Below are 22,147 nucleotides of genomic sequence, written 5' to 3' on the forward strand. Positions count from 1 at the left end.
AAAAAAGTCTCTTGCATACACAGTATATAATAATAATAATAATAATAATAATAATAATAATAATAATAATAATAATAATAATAGATTTTATATCACACTTGTCTAAAAGATTGGACAACAGGATGGCTAGCTTTATCCCCAGCGCTCTGACCCAAACGCCACGGCAGTTGTCGTTGTTTAGATACTTTATTAATCCTTTGCAGGAAATGAAGGTGTTACATCAGCAGCATCAGGGCGTTTTTACACGCATGCATTCAACACAAAGATTAAAAACACATCCAATGAAAAAACTGATCACTTAGAATTAAAATTAGATTTAAAATTAAAATGTTGGGGTACTAAAGTGCTAAGAATAAAGTGCTGGAGTTTTGCACATTATAGAGCTTGATAGAGGTCTGGGAGCTGGGACAGGGCTGGGAACGACTTTCTGTAGCGTTGTTGTACCAGTTATAGTACCAGTTATAAATATATAATATTTTCTTCATAGCCAGAGGGAAATGGGAGGGTTTGAAAACATCATAAATGTGTACCGTTGCCTAGCAACGGGTACAAACATTCGTGTCTCACTTTACCTTCCCTAAGGCTAGTGCTAGAATGAAAAGAGAAAAATGATATTTAATCTCCTGAAAGAGACACACCTAACACGTAAGGGTTTTAAAAACTCCTGCTTTTCTTCTCATGAAGGGAAATGCCCGGTGGGCACACCAACTCTGGATCCACAAGTAGAATAAAAAACAAAGGCTGAAGCTTTAAACTTTATATACTAAAGAAATGCGTGTATGTATGTATGTATGTATATATATATATATATGTATTTATATACAGTATATATATATATATATATATATATATAATATATATATATATATATATATATATATATATATATATATATATATATATATATATATATATATATATGTATTTATATACAGTATATAGTGTACAGTATACACCTGACGTGCATCTGGGAAACAGAACCAAACAGACTTTATGGAGACGGAATCCGAGCCTTTTAAACGACCCATTATGTCAAAGTTTTGTAAGGAAGGAATTAAAGGATTATATGTCACATAAAGATAATGGGACGTGTTTCCTGGTAATAATAACAGCCTTGGATCCTCCCATAATATACTAGGACCTAGTTTATTCTGGGAGGATCCAAGGCTGTTATTCCAGGTTAGGGTTAAAGAGAAACTAAAGATTTAACAGAACTAAAATCATTGGAGAGAAAACATATGGAATATAATAACGGTAACCTTTTACATCAGATTAAGCATATAAAACAAAGCCTAAATTATATTTATGAAAGTGAAATGGAAAGAAAAGCTAAATTTATCAAACAAAACTTTTATGAAAATGGTCCAAAATCTGAGAAACTACTACCATGGAGGAAACGTAAAAGAATAGCAGAGAGATGCATAATTAAAGATCCTCAGACTCTTTAACAGCAAAACGTATAAACTTAAACTGGTACGACACGTCACAAACTGGAAGACATTCAGTACGTTTTTGAAACATTCAATTCAGAGACCAGAACATCAACATAAACCCCCGAGCAATTGTTACATAACCAATGGAGGTAAAAACTCCCCTAGTGGGAGAAAAGCAGACAGGTGGAAGCAGCAACAGCAGACATCCACGTAGGCAGGTGGAAGCAGCAGCGGGATGACCAGATGGGGGGGACCGGGAACACAGGCCAGAACGCAGCTCCCGAGGCTCCGGCCTGCAAACATGCACAAAAGAGAAAAAAAGGGGGGCCGGCACAAGAAACTACAGGAACGATGGACAAAAATGATAGCTATGAGATACTTATAATAAATAAAAATGGAAATGGAGAAGAGAGGCAGGGAAGAGGAGAGGAGAAGAAGGGTGAGAGGCACCGCCCAGTGGATCATGTCGGTCCCCCCTGCAGCATAGGCCTATAGCAGCATATCTACCACCAAGCTATATTTGAGACTAACTATTATAGTTTTGTTCTATAGCTGCAACTATGACTACTGACTCTAACACACTAGAGTTTACACTACCTAGAGATTTACCAACACCAGCTAGAGGTTTACTAAACACTAACTATAGGCTTTACTAAACAGAAAGGTTTTAAGTTTAGTTTTAAAGGTGGAGGTGGTGTCAGCCTCCTTAACCCAGATTGGAAGTTGGTTCCATAGTAATGGTGCCTGATAGCAGAACGCCCGCCCTCCAAATCTACATTTAGATACTCTAGGAACTACGAGTAAACCTGCACTCTGAGAGCAGAGAGCTCTGCCAGGAACATAAGGCTCTATCAGGTCTTGTAAATACTGCGGAGCTAAGCCGTTTTGGGCTTTATATGCAAGTAATAAAATTTTAAATTGAATTCTGAATTTTACAGGTAACCAATGGAGCGACGCTAACACTGGAGAGACGTGGTCTCTCCTGCTGATTCCTGTCAGCACTCGTGCTGCTGCATTCTGGATCAGCTGGAGCCTATTCAGCAAATTACTTGGACATCCTGCTAATAACACATTACAGTAATCCAGTCTAGAAGATACAAACGCATGAACTAGTTTTTCTGCATCACTCTGCGAGAGGATTTTCCTAATCTTTGCAATATTACGGAGATGGAAAAACGCTATTTTACAAACCTGATTAACATATGGTTTAAATGACAAATCCTGATCGAAAACAACACCAAGGTTTCTTACTTATTACTTATTACTTATTACTTATTACGTATAAGAACTTCTATGCACAAGCAGCCGAGTTAGGAACTGTATCAAACTTTCTATTGTCTTTAGATTTATCAACAGAACAAAATAATGACTAAAGAGAAACCAGAGGAAGAAATAAATAAGGCGATATCGAGACTGGTTTAAGGGAAACATTGATACTAATCCTAAAAGAATGTTTTAACTCCGTTCTTAGAGGAGACGCCATAAATATAATAATCTGTGATTCCCAAAACAGGGAAAGACAGAACAGAATGTAACTCGTGTTTTATGAACATGAATCCGTTCATGAGTCTTTTCTCAACCACGACTTACTGACATGTTCACTAACTGGTACTACTGACGTTCAGCATCATTTTAACAAGAACAACGACCTGGAACTAAATAAAACTAAACTAAATAAACCACAAAACAAGGAAGAAGGAAATGGTTTTACTGAACGTGAAGTCGAGACACTTGTAGAAGAAAAGGAGATGGTTTTTATTTGGTTTTATTTGGTTTTATTTTAGAAGAACTTTCCCTCCTGGAGGACGATGGATGGACAACAACATGTGATTTATTGGTTTATTGATCAGAAACAGCAGAATTGAACATCAAACTGATCATCGATCGGCTCTGGAACCCAGAACTTTTTTATTCAATTCAGAGTAAAATAAAAACATACTTTTTATGTCCAGTTCCAACAGATTAATCAAGTTTTCTGACTGAACAGAAAAAAAGAATCACACTTTTACAGATTATTGTTAAACACGTCCATCGTTGATCTAATCACGCCGTTGCCATGGCGACACGTTTCCTGACTGGACAGAAAAGTCATGTTTGTTTTGTTTTAAAGGTGATAAATGATAAAAATGTTTAAATGCAGCGAGAAAAGAAGAAACTTTTAGATAGAATTCAATTAAAAAATTAAAACATTTCTGAAATAAGCGAAGAAGTCTTTTTCAACTCTTCCATGAAAGATGAAATAATCTGTTCCAGCGACGATTCACCGATCAATGATCAATGATCATCAGCTGATCACAGCTCCCCGATCTTCACCGATCAATGATCAATGATCAAAGATCATCAGCTGATCACAGCTCGCCGTCCTTGATCACTGGAAGGAAATGACATCATCAGTCAGAAATAGGGCTGGAACAATATATCTGCCACGAAATTTCGTGATACAAAAACGGCACGAACGTGTCGTGGAGGTGACAAACTGTATCTGATACTGGATTATTAACATTAATCTATTGTGTTGACTAGTAACAACCACACCTCGACCCGCGGACCAAAATCTTCCTCCGCTCAGAAGAAACTAGTTCCGTTTTGAGCTCTGTACTTTTACTGATGTAAGGCTGGTGTAGAGTTAAACCTTATTAAATTAAACCTTTACTGATGTAAGGCTGGTGTAGAGTTAAACCTTATTAAATTAAACCTTTACTGATGTAAGGCTGGTGTAGAGTTAAACCTTATTAAATTACTTTACTGATGTAAGGCTGGTGTAGAGTTAAACCTTATTAAATTACTTTACTGATGTAAGGCTGGTGTAGAGTTAAACCTTATTAAATTACTTTACTGATGTAAGGCTGGTGTAGAGTTAAACCTTATTAAATTAAACTTTTACTGATGTAAGGCTGGTGTAGAGTTAAACCTTATTAAATTACTTTACTGATGTAAGGCTGGTGTAGAGTTAAACCTTATTAAATTACTTTACTGATGTAAGGCTGGTGTAGAGTTAAACCTTATTAAATTACTTTACTGATGTAAGGCTGGTGTAGAGTTAAACCTTATTAAATTACTTTACTGATGTAAGGCTGGTGTAGAGTTAAACCTTATTAAATTACTTTACTGATGTAAGGCTGGTGTAGAGTTAAACCTTATTAAATTAAACCTTTTACTGATGTAAGGCTGGTGTAGAGTTAAACCTTATTAAATTAAATTAAACTTTTACTGATGTAAGGCTGGTGTAGAGTTAAACCTTATTAAATTAAACTTTTACTGATGTAAGGCTGGTGTAGAGTTAAACCTTATTAAATTACTTTACTGATGTAAGGCTGGTGTAGAGTTAAACCTTATTAAATTACTTTACTGATGTAAGGCTGGTGTAGAGTTAAACCTTATTAAATTAAACCTTTACTGATGTAAGGCTGGTGTAGAGTTAAACCTTATTAAATTAAACCTTTTACTGATGTAAGGCTGGTGTAGAGTTAAACCTTATTAAATTAAATTAAACTTTTACTGATGTAAGGCTGGTGTAGAGTTAAACCTTATTAAATTACTTTACTGATGTAAGGCTGGTGTAGAGTTAAACCTTATTAAATTAAATTAAACCTTTACTGATGTAAGGCTGGTGTAGAGTTAAACCTTATTAAATTAAACCTTTACTGATGTAAGGCTGGTGTAGAGTTAAACCTTATTAAATTAAATTAAACCTTTACTGATGTAAGGCTGGTGTAGAGTTAAACCTTATTAAATTACTTTACTGATGTAAGGCTGGTGTAGAGTTAAACCTTATTAAATTAAACTTTTACTGATGTAAGGCTGGTGTAGAGTTAAACCTTATTAAATTAAACCTTTACTGATGTAAGGCTGGTGTAGAGTTAAACCTTATTAAATTACTTTACTGATGTAAGGCTGGTGTAGAGTTAAACCTTATTAAATTAAACTTTTACTGATGTAAGGCTGGTGTAGAGTTAAACCTTATTAAATTAAACCTTTACTGATGTAAGGCTGGTGTAGAGTTAAACCTTATTAAATTAAACCTTTACTGATGTAAGGCTGGTGTAGAGTTAAACCTTATTAAATTAAACCTTTACTGATGTAAGGCTGGTGTAGAGTTAAACCTTATTAAATTACTTTACTGATGTAAGGCTGGTGTAGAGTTAAACCTTATTAAATTAAACTTTTACTGATGTAAGGCTGGTGTAGAGTTAAACCTTATTAAATTAAACCTTTACTGATGTAAGGCTGGTTTAGAGTTAAACCTTATTAAATTAAACCTTTACTGATGTAAGGCTGGTGTAGAGTTAAACCTTATTAAATTAAACCTTTACTGATGTAAGGCTGGTGTAGAGTTAAACCTTATTAAATTAAACTTTTACTGATGTAAGGCTGGTGTAGAGTTAAACCTTATTAAATTAAACCTTTACTGATGTAAGGCTGGTGTAGAGTTAAACCTTATTAAATTAAACCTTTTACTGATGTAAGGCTGGTGTAGAGTTAAACCTTATTAAATTACTTTACTGATGTAAGGCTGGTGTAGAGTTAAACCTTATTAAATTAAACCTTTACTAATGTAAGGCTGGTGTAGAGTTAAACCTTATTAAATTACTTTACTGATGTAAGGCTGGTGTAGAGTTAAACCTTATTAAATTACTTTACTGATGTAAGGCTGGTGTAGAGTTAAACCTTATTAAATTACTTTACTGATGTAAGGCTGGTGTAGAGTTAAACCTTATTAAATTACTTTACTGATGTAAGGCTGGTGTAGAGTTAAACCTTATTAAATTAAACCTTTACTGATGTAAGGCTGGTGTAGAGTTAAACCTTATTAAATTACTTTACTGATGTAAGGCTGGTGTAGAGTTAAACCTTATTAAATTAAACCTTTACTGATGTAAGGCTGGTGTAGAGTTAAACCTTATTAAATTAAACCTTTACTGGTGTAAGGCTGGTGTAGAGTTAAACCTTATTAAATTAAACCTTTTACTGATGTAAGGCTGGTGTAGAGTTAAACCTTATTAAATTACTTTACTGATGTAAGGCTGGTGTAGAGTTAAACCTTATTAAATTAAACATTTACTGATGTAAGGCTGGTGTAGAGTTAAACCTTATTAAATTACTTTACTGATGTAAGGCTGGTGTAGAGTTAAACCTTATTAAATTAAACCTTTACTGATGTAAGGCTGGTGTAGAGTTAAACCTTATTAAATTACTTTACTGATGTAAGGCTGGTGTAGAGTTAAACCTTATTAAATTACTTTACCTATGTAAGGCTGGTGTAGAGTTAAACCTTATTAAATTAAATCTTTTACTGATGTAAGGCTGGTGTAGAGTTAAACCTTATTAAATTAAACCTTTACTGATGTAAGGCTGGTGTAGAGTTAAACCTTATTAAATTACTTTACTGATGTAAGGCTGGTGTAGAGTTAAACCTTATTAAATTAAATTAAACTTTTACTGATGTAAGGCTGGTGTAGAGTTAAACCTTATTAAATTAAACCTTTACTGATGTAAGGCTGGTGTAGAGTTAAACCTTATTAAATTAAATTAAACCTTTACTGATGTAAGGCTGGTGTAGAGTTAAACCTTATTAAATTAAACCTTTACTGATGTAAGGCTGGTGTAGAGTTAAACCTTATTAAATTACTTTACTGATGTAAGGCTGGTGTAGAGTTAAACCTTATTAAATTACTTTACTGATGTAAGGCTGGTGTAGAGTTAAACCTTATTAAATTACTTTACTGATGTAAGGCTGGTGTAGAGTTAAACCTTATTAAATTAAACCTTTTACTGATGTAAGGCTGGTGTAGAGTTAAACCTTATTAAATTAAACCTTTACTGATGTAAGGCTGGTGTAGAGTTAAACCTTATTAAATTACTTTACTGATGTAAGGCTGGTGTAGAGTTAAACCTTATTAAATTACTTTACTGATGTAAGGCTGGTGTAGAGTTAAACCTTATTAAATTACTTTACTGATGTAAGGCTGGTGTAGAGTTAAACCTTATTAAATTACTTTACTGATGTAAGGCTGGTGTAGAGTTAAACCTTATTAAATTAAACCTTTACTGATGTAAGGCTGGTGTAGAGTTAAACCTTATTAAATTACTTTACTGATGTAAGGCTGGTGTAGAGTTAAACCTTATTAAATTAAACCTTTTACTGATGTAAGGCTGGTGTAGAGTTAAACCTTATTAAATTAAACCTTTACTGATGTAAGGCTGGTGTAGAGTTAAACCTTATTAAATTAAACCTTTACTGATGTAAGGCTGGTGTAGAGTTAAACCTTATTAAATTAAACCTTTACTGATGTAAGGCTGGTGTAGAGTTAAACCTTATTAAATTACTTTACTGATGTAAGGCTGGTGTAGAGTTAAACCTTATTAAATTACTTTACTGATGTAAGGCTGGTGTAGAGTTAAACCTTATTAAATTAAATTAAACTTTTACTGATGTAAGGCTGGTGTAGAGTTAAACCTTATTAAATTACTTTACTGATGTAAGGCTGGTGTAGAGTTAAACCTTATTAAATTAAACTTTTACTGATGTAAGGCTGGTGTAGAGTTAAACCTTATTAAATTACTTTACTGATGTAAGGCTGGTGTAGAGTTAAACCTTATTAAATTACTTTACTGATGTAAGGCTGGTGTAGAGTTAAACCTTATTAAATTAAACCTTTACTGATGTAAGGCTGGTGTAGAGTTAAACCTTATTAAATTAAATTAAACTTTTACTGATGTAAGGCTGGTGTAGAGTTAAACCTTATTAAATGAAACCTTTTTGGGGTGGTGAGTAGGATAAACACGGGGACACTTCTGCTGAGTTCCAGTGTACTTTAATGTCCCTCAACAGTGTAGGATTTTAGAACATCAACACAGCACCTAGTGCCGTACTGTGGCGTATCACTCCGCCCAATCTAAACCAGACTAATCACTACAGATAAACTGACTAGTGTCATTATAGTCCCTGATATACATCAGAATATAAAGAATAGATTTATAAAATAATGAAATAACCTTCTTAACAAAAATAAATCTCCTCTTACACTTATAAGGTGAGCATGAATCAATCTTTTTTATGATGTAAAATTGTATTTATTTACTTTTATTTATTTATTTAATTTTAGTTGTTAAATTTCTGGAAAAGAAAAAAGTCAAGTCATACATGAGAGAAACTATTCAGTTTGTGGCTAAATATTTTTACTTGTATGAAACTGAAGATCATAATGCAAACCTGACATTTACTTTTAGTTCAGTTTGTGGAAAATGGTTGGCCTGGCTTTCTCTTTAAAACTTTGCATTACAAACTGGAACAATAAAACTGAAACAGTTATAAAGCATTACAAACTGGAACAATAAAACTGAAACAGTTATAAAGCATTACAAACTGGAACAATAAAACTTAAACAGTTATAAAGCATTACAAACTGGAACAATAGGGCAAACGCACAGCATTGTTTTGTATTTTGTGTCTTTCAAATAAAAGACAATTTTCCAGTCAAACGTTCCTCATTCAAGGTTGTTAAAAAATACTGCTATAATATCGTATCGTTATCGTGACCTCAGTATCGTGTATCGTACCGTATCGTGAGATTAGTGTATCCTTACACCCCTAGTCAGAAATGAGCTATGACATCACTGTGATGTCACCAGCTGAGTGTGATGTCACTGCTAACTAGCGTCACCTGTCTTGACGGCGACCTCGTCCTCGTTCTCCACCAGGTAAATTGCTCCCACTGCCGTGGCCTCTCCTTTATCGTTGGTAGCGTGACACTCGTAGGATCCTTCCTCCTCCTTGGTGAGAGGGGAGATCTGGAAAACAAGTTATTGATTATTATTATTGATTATTATTAGGATCCTTCCTCCTCCTTGGTGAGAGGGGAGATCTGGAAAACAAGTTATTGATTATTATTATTGATTATTATTAGGATCCTTCCTCCTCCTTGGTGAGGGGGGAGATCTGGAACAATAGCAGTTATTGATTATTATCATTGATTATTATTATTAGGATCCTTCCTCCTCCTTGGTGAGAGGGGAGATCTGGAACAATAGCAGTTATTGATTATTATTATTGATTATTATTAGGATCCTTCCTCCTCCTTGGTGAGAGGGGAGATCTGCAACACAAGTTATTGATTATTATTATTGATTATTATTAGGATCCGTCCTCCTCCTTGGTGAGAGGGGAGATCTGGAACAATAACACTTATTATTATTATTATTGATTATTATTAGGATCCTTCCTCCTCCTTGGTGAGAGGGGAGATCTGGAACAATAACACTTATTCATTATTATTATTGATTATTATTAGGATCCTTCCTCCTCCTTGGTGAGAGGGGAGATCTGGAACAATAACACTTATTCATTATTATTATTGATTATTATTAGGATCCTTCCTCCTCCTTGGTGAGAGGGGAGATCTGGAACAATAACACTTATTCATTATTATTATTATTATTGATTATTGACTAGAGAAGCTGTTCAAACAGTCCAGACAAGGAAGGTAAACCCAAACCCAAAGCCATTAATGATTTATTTTAATTTAACGTTTATTTAGGCAGGTGAGCCAATTGAGACCAAATTCTCATTTACAACGTGGACCCGTAAATATAGAGCAAACCAGAAATATGATAAGAACAAACATCCAAATAATGTTGGTGGTTAGAGAGGGAACATACACTTTAAGAGGGAACTGTAAACAGCTTCACCACCATTCAACTCTGTAAAGTATGTGCTTATATCTGTTTGTGGTGTAAAATTGTGGAACAAACTAGATGAGGACATAACAATGTGCATTAACTCAAAACTATTTAAAAGTAAGCATAAATAAAAACTCTTGGCAGCTACAAAGAACTGCTAAATCTGCTCTGGGCATCAGATCTCCCTATGGGGTAATTTACAACTTAGTGACAGTCATGCCAAATGCCCGATAACGGTATTTGGCCACAGATCACATCTGACTGTAAATTGCTTTTTGTCTCTCACTTGTTTATTCCTGCCTTTTGTGCTTTGAACTTACTGTATAAAAGTAATGATTCCAACCACTCTGGGTCAGCACACCAACCCAGACACGCTCTGTAGGTCTGCTCACCGCCGGCTACTGAATAAAACTCTCTACACCACAGACTAAAACTCTCTACACCACAGACTAAAACTCTCTACACCACAGACTAAAACTCTCTACACCACAGACTAAAACTCTCTACACCACAGACTAAAACTCTCTACACCACAGACTAAAACTCTCTACACCACAGACTAAAACTCTCTACACCACAGACTAAAACTCTCTACACCACAGACTAAAACTCTCTACACCACAGACTAAAACTCTCTACACCACAGACTAAAACTCTCTACACCACAGACTAAAACTCTCTACACCACAGACTAAAACTCTCTACACCACAGACTAAAACTAAATACACCACAGACTAAAACTCTCTACACCACAGACTAAAACTCTCTACACCACAGACTAAAACTCTCTACACCACAGACTAAAACTCTCTACACCACAGACTAAAACTCTCTACACCACAGACTAAAACTAAATACACCACAGACTAAAACTCTCTACACCACAGACTAAAACTCTCTACACCACAGACTAAAACTCTCTACACCACAGACTAAAACTCTCTACACCACAGACTAAAACTCTACAACACAGCGGATTCTCAACTGGATTTTATATTATTCTTCGACACTGCTGAACATCAGATCCTTTAAAACTCTAACCTGGGGTTTTATCTTCAGACCTTGGACTCCAACTGAGCAGCAACTAATATTCTTTCTGTTTAGTATTATTTTGGTCTTTTCTTGATTTAACTGAAGGACGTTTGATTGCATCAGCTATTCACTTGTTGCGAGCAGTGACAGCAGCAACATCACGACTGGAACTGATGATAATCTCCCAGTCAGAGATCTGATGCCCAGAGCAGATTTAAGCTCATCCTCCATCTGCAGCAGATGTGACGACTGTAACGAAGCTCTTTCCAGCAGATAATCAGAAACATCACCCTGGATTTATCAGGGAACATTTACGGGCCTGCCGGTGCAGATAGCGCTGGTTCAAGTCCCGGCCCGTCCTCCATACATGTCTTCCCTCATCTTTCTACACATTTACCTTTTACATAGTTTCCAAATCAAGGCCCCTCAGGCTACAAAAAACTGTAAGAACAAGAACAGGAGAGCTGGAACATTTCTGGAACATTTCTGCCTCCCGGCTACTGAATAGTTTCTGTCCCTCCTGCACCTTTAGAGGCTTTAGAAGAAAAATATGCTACAAAGTCGCGAAGAGCAGGGAAATAAGTCACAATACTACTGTACTTATTGTATTTATTTTCATAATCATTTTTTATTTTCTCCCATTCAAATCCAATTAATCGGGTTGCGCAATTTGAAGCCTTGTATAATAATTGTCAAGAAAGTAAAGGTTGCTACTTCTTTTTGGAACGTAACCCCCGAAGAATGAGGGATTACTGTGTTCCATTGATGTTATGATGATCTTTTATTTATTTAACATGCGCAAATATAATTTTTACAACTGCATATCCTCAAAGCGGACAAAGTTTGTGTCCCGAGGCCTCAGAGCTGCAGGTTCTAGGCGTCTCCTTACATCACCACACCTGGTTCTAATTAAGTAATTATCTTCACCCAGGTCTGCACAAGTCTGATAACGACTCAGCACAAATCGGATAATGACACGGTTCTTTGTATCAGCAGTTTCTGTCACGTCAAGACTTTTGTAAGCCTTCAAGCTTTGCTTCGTGTATTTCCCTGGTGTAGAAATTAAGTCCATATAAATATCAGGAAACTGGATCGGTGTCCAAATATTAATGTCCATGGACCACTGGTTCTTGGTAACTGTACCAAATATTAATGTCCATGGACCACTGGTTCTTGGTAACTGTACCAAATATTAATGTCCATGGACCACTGGTTCTTGGTAACTGTACCAAATATTAATGTCCATGGACCACTGGTTCTTGGTAACTGTACCAAATATTAATGTCCATGGACCACTGGTTCTTGGGGTAACTGTACCAAATATTAATGTCCATGGACCACTGGTTCTTGGGGTAACTGTACCAAATATTAATGTCCATGGACCACTGGTTCTTGGTAACTGTACCAAATATTAATGTCCATGGACCACTGGTTCTTGGGGTAACTGTACCAAATATTAATGTCCATGGACCACTGGTTCTTGGTAACTGTACCAAATATTAATGTCCATGGACCACTGGTTCTTGGTAACTGTACCAAATATTAATGTTTATGGACCACTGGTTCTTGGGGTAACTGTACCAAATATTAATGTCCATGGACCACTGGTTCTTGGGGTAACTGTACCAAATATTAATGTTTATGGACCACTGGTTCTTGGGGTAACTGTACCAAATATTAATGTTTATGGACCACTGGTTCTTGGGGTAACTGTACCAAATATTAATGTCCATGGACCACTGGTTCTTGGTAACTGTACCAAATATTAATGTCCATGAACCACTGGTTCTTGGTAACTGTACCAAATAGTAATGTCCATGGACCACTGGTTCTTGGTAACTGTACCAAATATTAATGTCCATGGACCACTGGTTCTTGGGGTAACTGTACCAAATATTAATGTCCATGGACCACTGGTTCTTGGTAACTGTACCAAATATTAATGTCCATAGACCACTGGTTCTTGGTAACTGTACCAAATATTAATGTCCATGGACCACTGGTTCTTGGTAACTGTACCAAATAGTAATTTCCATGGACCACTGGTTCTTGGTAACTGTACCAAATATTAATGTCCATGGACCACTGGTTCTTGGTAACTGTACCAAATATTAATGTCCATGGACCACTGGTTCTTGGTAACTGTACCAAATATTAATGTCCATGGACCACTGGTTCTTGGTAACTGTACCAAATATTAATGTCCATGGACCACTGGTTCTTGGAGTAACTGTACCAAATATTAACGTCCATGGACCACTGGTTCTTGGTAACTGTACCAAATATTAATGTCCATGGACCACTGGTTCTTGGTAACTGTACCAAATATTAATGTCCATGGACCACTGGTTCTTGGTAACTGTACCAAATATTAATGTCCATGGACCACTGGTTCTTGGTAACTATACCAAATATTAATGTCCATGGACCACTGGTTCTTGGGGTAATTGTACCAAATATTAATGTCCATGGACCACTGGTTCTTGGTAACTGTACCAAATATTAATGTCCATGGACCACTGGTTCTTGGGGTAATTGTACCAAATATTAATGTCCATGGACCACTGGTTCTTGGTAACTGTACCAAATATTAACGTCCATGGACCACTGGTTCTTGGTAACTGTACCAAATATTAATGTCCATGGACCACTGGTTCTTGGTAACTGTACCAAATATTAACGTCCATGGACCACTGGTTCTTGGTAACTGTACCAAATATTAATGTCCATGGACCACTGGTTCTTGGTAACTGTACCAAATATTAATGTCCATGGACCACTGGTTCTTGGTAACTGTACCAAATATTAATGTCCATGGACCACTGGTTCTTGGTAACTGTACCAAATATTAATGTCCATGGACCACTGGTTCTTGGTAACTGTACCAAATATTAATGTCCATGAACCACTGGTTCTTGGTAACTGTACCAAATATTAATGTCCATGGACCACTGGTTCTTGGTAACTGTACCAAATATTAATGTCCATGGACCACTGGTTCTTGGTAACTGTACCAAATATTAATGTCCATGGACCACTGGTTCTTGGTAACTGTACCAAATATTAATGTCCATGGACCACTGGTTCTTGGTAACTGTACCAAATATTAATGTCCATGGACCACTGGTTCTTGGTAACTGTACCAAATATTAATGTCCATGAACCACTGGTTCTTGGTAACTGTACCAAATATTAATGTCCATGGACCACTGGTTCTTGGTAACTGTACCAAATATTAATGTCCATGAACCACTGGTTCTTGGTAACTGTACCAAATATTAATGTCCATGGACCACTGGTTCTTGGGTACTGTTGTGATTGTACTGTTGGAATAATGAATCAAAGTAGAGGGAACTGACCAGAACCCAGCCGGTCACTTCGTGCTTCTCCGGTCCTCCTCTGGTCTGGACGGCCAGGTTGTCTCTGTCTCCGGGAAGAAGCTCCTCCCTCCTGCCGCTGACCACCTGACCACGTAAACACCAACAATTAACATCAACACCAACACCAGTAGTACCAGTTATAGTACCAGTAATACCAGTTATAGTACCAGTTATAGTACCAGTAGTACCAGTTCTAGTACCAGTAGTACCAGTAGTACCAGTTATAGTACCAGTAGTACCAGTAGTACGAGTAATACCAGTTATAGTACCAGTAATACCAGTTATAGTACCAGTTATAGTACCAGTAGTACCAGTTCTAGTACCAGTAGTACCAGTAGTACCAGTTGTAGTACCAGTAGTACCAGTACTACCAGCAGTACTCACCTTCCTCCAGGTGAGCACCGGGGTGGGAACTCCCACCGCCTCACAGCTCAGGAACACCTGGGAGCCGCTGACGTTGTAGACCTGACCCGGAGCCGTGACGATGACGGGGGCTGTGGAGAGATAATAAAATAAAATAAAAGCACGTTAAAGCTGCTGCAGCGATAAACGGATGAACGGATGAACGTCCTCCACCCTGTTGCAGGTTCAGGCTGCAGTGGAAGCTCTTAGGACTTCATGTAGATTCTTCAGACTGGACATTTAGAGGATGAAACACCCACGACTCTCTATACCAAACCATTCAAAGGTTATGGTAGAAAATAGGAACTATCAGATATCGACCAATCAGAAGAAGGGGTGGGGCTAATTTGCATCAATTAAGGTGAAGGACTCAATACCGAGTCCGATGACTCCACCATGTTGAGCTGCGCTGTTGAGCCATTAGGCCACGCCCATTAATGCAAACCATTAAATATCACATTTACCACCAGGCCTGGCTCGGTGATAAATTTGGTGACTTTTGGGGCACGTTTAGGGGGAAAAAAGACCCTCATTTAGTCGGAAAAATAAAGAAAGAAGAAAAAATAATTCCTACAGATACAATAGGGCCCTAGCACTGCAAGTGCTAGGGCCCTAATTACAGAGATTACATTACTGATCAGGATCTGGATCAGAACCAAACACATCTGGATCAGGACCAAACACATCTGGATCAGGACCAAACACATCTGGATCAGGACCAAACATTACCGAGGGATCAGGACCAAACACGTCCGTCGGACGTCCGTGACCTGGCAGGAATGCGCTCTGAGCGCGCTCAGTAGGAGAAAGGAATGTGGTGTTTTCAGAAGGATGAAAGGGGATTATCTCAGACGCCATCGGAACGTCGGACATCTGTACCATCGGTTCAGAGGAGAACCCCCCGGCGGAGCAGGAGATAACAGCTCACATCACGTCTCAGGAGATAACAGCTCACATCACGTCTGAGTCCTCACAATCCTTTCAGCAGGAGACGAGCCGTCAATCAATGAAACTTTAGCAAAGTTCAAGTTCATTAAAGACAAGTCTAAACAGCGATGCGTTCAGCTGCGGATCATCGCTCTGCTGTCTCTGGTTCAGAAGAGACGGCATCATCCCACCCGGACGGAGCAGCTCTTATCTCTAGAAACCCGATATTGAACCTGAACCTGATATTAGTGCCACGGCTGTGCCAAGTGGCACGCCTCCTCCATAGCTATGCAATAGCAATGAAGGAGGAGGATAACAATAGTGCCTGTTGGCGCAGCCAGAGGCACTATTGTTATTGTGTGCGTTTCATCTTATTATTATTAATTTTCCGGACAAACTTCGGCGCGTAACTAGTCCCGCAGCTTTGAGAAAACGCGAAAAGTAAAAACGTAGAAACGTGCGCCTTAAGCGGGAATCGTGTGCTATGACTTTTATTAGCGATTGGTGTGCACGTTTTTGCGCAACGTGCAAAAACGTGTGCTTTTTGCCCCATCCGGAACGCATTGGGAGAAATTTGGGGCCTCACCACTCGCACACCGTAACTCGAAAAATTCTGAATCAATTTAGAAAGTTGTAGGCCCTGAATTTAACTACAGTCCTGTGGATTTTCAGAGCGATGGCACAAATAGTTTTTGCACAAAGTGCAAAAACATTTCCAAATTTCCAAACTAATGGGGAGATTTTCCCATGTAAGTGAATGGGGCAGAATGTCACACTGTGGATGGGAGGAGGTTAAAAAAAAACCCAAATCCACCTTTTTTCTGAGTCACCTATCTTTCTCATACTTGCACGTAGAACTGTCATTCAAACTTCAAAACGGAGGAAAACTTCTCTTCTCTCTCCAAACCTGAAACGTTTTTTTCCTCAAATGTACACTTTTCAAGATATGAGCGCTCAAGCGAGGACTGGAAATCACTTTTTTGTCAAATTTAGAGTGGAGCTCTCATTTTTTAGAGTGGGAGGGACAGTAAAAAAATGACCTTAATTTTTATTTGTAACTCAAGCTCACGGCCGAACCGTGAAAGCTGGACAAATAATTTTTGGTCAGAATGTAGACATAGATGTTGGGATTCATAAAATGTGACTTTGACAGGCGGGGTATGCACAAAATTTAAACGGGGGGAGGCTAAAGCGGCGCCAATACCTGCCTCAGTCCCCATTGACTGCAATGTAATCAAAAGTTTTCTTCAAAAAAATCTCACTTTGTTTTCGAACTGCCGTTACTAACACATTTTAAGGAATATCTGAATAAAATTAAGATTGTCAGAATCTGTCAGGTTCTGTGTCTCTCACGATGTCTTTGTTTTTCTGCTAGGAGCTACGGTTTTCTCACAAATCGGAGTTATTTGAGACCTTCTCACAAGGCAAAAGCTGGGGTTTTCTCACAGCCATCCCGGGATGTTCTGAAGTCGATGTTCTTGTTGCCCCTAGCAACCAGAGCTCAGCTGCTGACTCATTCAGCCAGAACTGGTCACATGACTCAGTCAGTACAGACTTCATACACTTTACCCTGGAAAATGGAGAAATCTGAACCCTAACCCTTTTGACCTTAGACCAGTGATTCTTAACCATAGGGCCGCGGCCCACACTTGGGCCGTGAGCGCCATCTAGTGGGCCGCGAAAAAAAAAATCAGTTTTGTACGTGTGGGCCGCGAGGGCCGCCGGACTGCATAGCAACTCCCGACCAAATGAGGAGAAGAAGACCCTCAGCTAGCTGTACGTGTAATAGTAAGAGAAATGGTGTGTATTTATAGAGAAAATCCTTCATTTTCACAGAGTACGTTTAGATCCGCCAGGATCAGGGATCGATTACTTGGGTCTGCGCCCAGAGCGAGCGAGCGTGGCGTGATCATTTATCCTGACTCGTCCGCGCGGCCGGGGAGGTCGGTGCCGCTCGGGCGGCTCCGTTGTTACTGCTGAAGGATTGTAGATGTAGATGTGTGGGCTGGACTGTTGTTCGGGCTCGCAAAAGCATCGGAAAGTGACTCTGCTGCAGCGGCCAGAGAGCTGCGGGTTCTGCCCGGCCGTCTCAGCTGATCAGGCTCGGATTAAATCCGACACGCGCAGTCCTGACAACTTATTAATGTAGGCTAAATAAAACTTAGTAAGTTACTTAGTAAGTAATTAGCTTGACTCTTACAGAGATGAGAAGCGTAACATGTGGAAAGGGAAGTTCAACCCAGAATGGACAGATTCATCCTGTTCAGTCTTCCCACTGGGACGAAACCAGTGTCTCATACGTTCAGAGACCGTGGCGTTCAAAGTGCGAAAGTGAAACGCCACTGAAACAAAACACAAAGTTTTTCATCAAACATATCCACTCAAGTCTGAACTGAAGTCACAGAAAAATAAACTGACCATCTTAAAACATCCTGCCCATGTTTGGGTCCAGATACAGCTGTGAAGCAGCTTTCTCCACAATGAACATAATTAAAACTAAATATCGTTCCAGGCTCACCAATGAGCACCTTCTCATGTGCATGAGAACCTGACACCATCCAGCCCAGATTTAAAGTCCTGGCAGGAGAAATTAGAGCTCAGTTCTCTCACTGAATGACAGAAAGTGGGGGCATAAGATTAAGGGGAAGAAAGAGAAACTGCAAAACTGTTAAATTGTTAAGATGTGTTTATATTCATTTATTATAAAAATGTGTTGAGACATTTAACAAAGAAAAGGGGAAATTCAAACTGCTGGTAAAGAAATAAAATAAGATAGAATTTGAAAAATAAAATAAAATCTATTTTATTTTTAAGAGAAAAAATATGTTTAATTCAAGTTAAACATGTTAATTGGCAAATATGTACTATTTTAATATAACAGTCAGATGCAGATGTTGATACAACTATGAGGCTACTTGAATATATATGTATGTATATATATATATATATATATATATATATATAATATATATATATATATATATATATATATATATATATATATATATATATATATATATATATATATATATATATATATATATATATATATATATATAAATATATATATATATATATATATATATTTATTATGATGTTTTGGACCTTCGCTTGAGTAAATTTTCTCTAAATGGACCTCTTAAAGTTTTAGTTGAATACCCCTGCTATACAGTGTTAATATTCAACGGGCCCCGGGCCACTCTGTACTGAAAACATTGGGCCCCAAGGTCAGAAAGGTTAAGAACCCCTGCCTTAGACGATCCCCAGTACCGCTGGGAACAGGTTCATGGGATATATATGTATATTATTATTATTATACATATAAATATTTACATTAATATATTATATATACAAATTAGCCCCCCCCCTTCTTCTGATTGGCCGATATGTTATAGTCCTATAACTTTTGAATGGTTTTACATAGAGGGTAATGGGTGGTGTCATATGACTCAGTATCGAGTCCTTGACCTTCATTGGTGCAAATTAGCCCCGCCCCTTCTTCTGATTGGCCGATATGTGAGTCTTCACCTTTATTGCTTGCAAAATCAAGCAATGTACACAAATGTGCAGCAGCCCACCGTGGCACTCTCGAAATATCTGCGAGGAAATTGTCTAGTTATAATATTATATTACTGATATTATTCCAGCCGCTCCCCTGACGGTCCAGGAAGCAGAGCTGCAGTCTTAGTCTTACACGTAGCTGGGTATTTACAAAAACGGATATTTCCCCCTCTACGTTTATAAAAATCCCATCATTTCCAGGAACCTGCATAAATATCTGTTAAGGTGCTATGAGCAGCCAAACCTACAGGGGGCAGTGTAACGAGAAGATAAAGTCATGCTAGCCAATCAGAATCCTGGAAAAAAACATCAACAAATGACACGAGTAACTTCCAGTTACTTCCAAGATGAACCAGAGTCTTTGGTTTGGAGTGACAGAGAAGTGGAGTTACTTTTAAGTGTGACGTTAGAATATAAAACAGGTAAAATACAAGAAAATATTGACGGTTACAAACTAATTGTAACCACAGGTGTCACTCATGACGCTGGTGACGTTTCTGTCTCATAATGTGACGTTCTGAAGCCTAAATGTCCGTTTTTATAGGTTTCTATAGGTGCTATAGGTGCCCCCCCCCCAGCACCCATGGGTGCCCCCTCCCCCCCAGCACCCGTGGGTGCCCCTCACCTGACTCGCAGCGGCCCTTCCTCTTCACCTCCACCGCCTCTTTGCCCTCCTCCAGCGCTGCCAGGCTAGCCTTCTTCAGGGCGCAGCCGCTGGCGTACGTGTTCCCGTCGGAGCCGCAGACCTCGTAGTTGCTCTTGCACACGCAGGTTCCCGCCTTTAATAAAATAAAATAATTATAAAAACAGAAAAAAATTACACAAAACATCAGAAAAAGAATACAAATAAACAGTCATTAAACAAAATCAAAAAGGAATTTAAGCTGCAAGCAGCGATGAACGGATGAACGGATGAACGGGCCCTCGCATGCAATTTTCACCAATAAAAGTCAAGGACTCAAACCCGAGTCCGATGAACCACCATGAGTCTTTATATCAAACCAGAAAGTAGGATCTATCAAATATGGACCAATCAGATGAAGGGTGGGTGCGCTTTTTGGCGTCTAGTGTCGCCACGGTAACACTTTTGAAAGAGAAAAGTAATTTGCGTCGTCGCAGGATGGAGACGCACATTTTGATGTATAACACACCTGGGTGCACGTTACGGTTCGGGCCGTATTAACGGCTGAAAGGATGACATAAATTGCGCCAAAATGACACGATTAATTGAAAATGGGCGACTTCCTGTTGGGTTTGGGCCATGGCTCCAAGAGACTTTTCTTTAAGTTGTGACATGATACAGGTGTGTAGTGATTTTCGTGCATGTACGTCAAACCGTATTGTGGGGCTTGAGGCACAAAGTTTTCTAGGGGGCGCTGTTGAGCCGTTAGGCCACGCCCATTAATGTAAACTATTAAATATCAAATTTATCACCAGGTCTGGCGATAAATTTGGTGACTTTTGGGGCACGTTTAGGGGGAAAAAAGACCCTCATTTAGTCGGAAGAAAAACGAGAACAAAAACATCTCCTACAGATACATTAGGGCCCGAGCACTGTCAGTGCTCGGGCCCTAATAAACCTTCATGCCCAAAAGGGAGTAGGAAGAAGTAAAAACGTATGTGGTCCTACCCCTTGTTTCTATTTCAATTTTACTCGAATACAAAATAAAAAAATAAAAATATAACAGCAAGTTTTACTTTATCAAAAAATATACCTATTATTACATTATAAAAATATTACAGCACTTCATTACAATATTATACCAGAGCAATTCTAAATAATATACATATGCAACATATATATATATATATATATACATATATATATATATATATATATATATATATATATATATATATATATATATATATATATATATATATATATATATATATATATATATATATATATATATATATATTATTCCAGCGTATATTATCTTTCCCAGATAATTACTATATATTAATACTAACTATGAACCCTATAAATGTATAAAACATGTATTTAGAAAATCCATTATAAACTTTTTTTATTTTTATTTTATTTTTAATTTATTTTATTATCTTATTTTACTTATCTATTTTTTCTGGAGGGGGGTATTTACTATTTTAAGGTTATTTCTCAGAATGTTTGAGAGACGAAAGAGAAAATCCCTTTTTTGTCTCCTTACAAATGCATCTTCTTCATTTCTTCTTCATTTCTTTATTAGTTTTGGATTGACTGCACATCGGATCTTGGTTGATGATTTGTTTTACTTATTCATTGATTGATTTATTTTTTTTATTTTCTCCTTCTCCTTTTTTATCTTTTTTTTCTCCTTTTTTATGAAAAACAATACCCGAGTGATACTGATGTGAATCTTGTATAACTGACTTTATTTCTTTAATAAACAGTTTAATAACAGAATGAAGTTTCCTTCCATACCTTGCCCTTCTTGTCGTCCCCGCTGCGGGCGCACTCCATCCCGGCCCCGCAGCGTCCGGCCCTGCGGCCGCACGGCTCTCCCTCCGCGGCGGCGCACACGGAGCAGCAGCCGCAGGCGTCGGGCACCGCGCCGCCGGCGCAGCCGTCCTCCGGGAGGGGGGCGCACTGCTCCGGGTCGCAGGGCCCGCACTCCGGGGGGGTGGCCAGGGCCCCCAGGGGCCCGAGCAGGGCCAGGGTGAGCGGCAGCAGCAGAACCGAGGAGAACATGGTGCTGGAGAGGAGGATGAGCAGGATCTGGAGGACCGGG

The 22,147-nt window shown here is 38.1% G+C and overlaps 1 protein-coding gene across 1 annotated transcript in view; it reads right to left on the reverse strand.

The window, feature by feature from the left end:
- Nucleotides 1-3,182: 3,182 nt before the first annotated feature.
- Nucleotides 3,183-22,147, reverse strand: part of igfbp7 (insulin-like growth factor binding protein 7) — an 18,966-nt gene continuing 1 nt past the window's right edge. Inside the window, exons 1-6 of the mRNA XM_061726096.1 lie at nucleotides 21,841-22,147; nucleotides 20,041-20,194; nucleotides 14,910-15,019; nucleotides 14,505-14,609; nucleotides 9,098-9,224; nucleotides 3,183-3,804 (exon numbers count right to left, since the gene is read on the reverse strand). The exon at nucleotides 21,841-22,147 is cut by the window's right edge and continues 1 nt beyond it. Of these exons, the coding sequence (XP_061582080.1) occupies nucleotides 3,782-3,804; nucleotides 9,098-9,224; nucleotides 14,505-14,609; nucleotides 14,910-15,019; nucleotides 20,041-20,194; nucleotides 21,841-22,107 (786 nt within the window). The 5' untranslated portion in view covers nucleotides 22,108-22,147 and the 3' untranslated portion in view covers nucleotides 3,183-3,781. The remainder of the gene's footprint in view (nucleotides 3,805-9,097; nucleotides 9,225-14,504; nucleotides 14,610-14,909; nucleotides 15,020-20,040; nucleotides 20,195-21,840) is intronic.

Source organism: Cololabis saira, chromosome 7 (genome assembly GCF_033807715.1).
Source record: "Cololabis saira isolate AMF1-May2022 chromosome 7, fColSai1.1, whole genome shotgun sequence".
Taxonomy (NCBI): domain Eukaryota; kingdom Metazoa; phylum Chordata; class Actinopteri; order Beloniformes; family Belonidae; genus Cololabis; species Cololabis saira.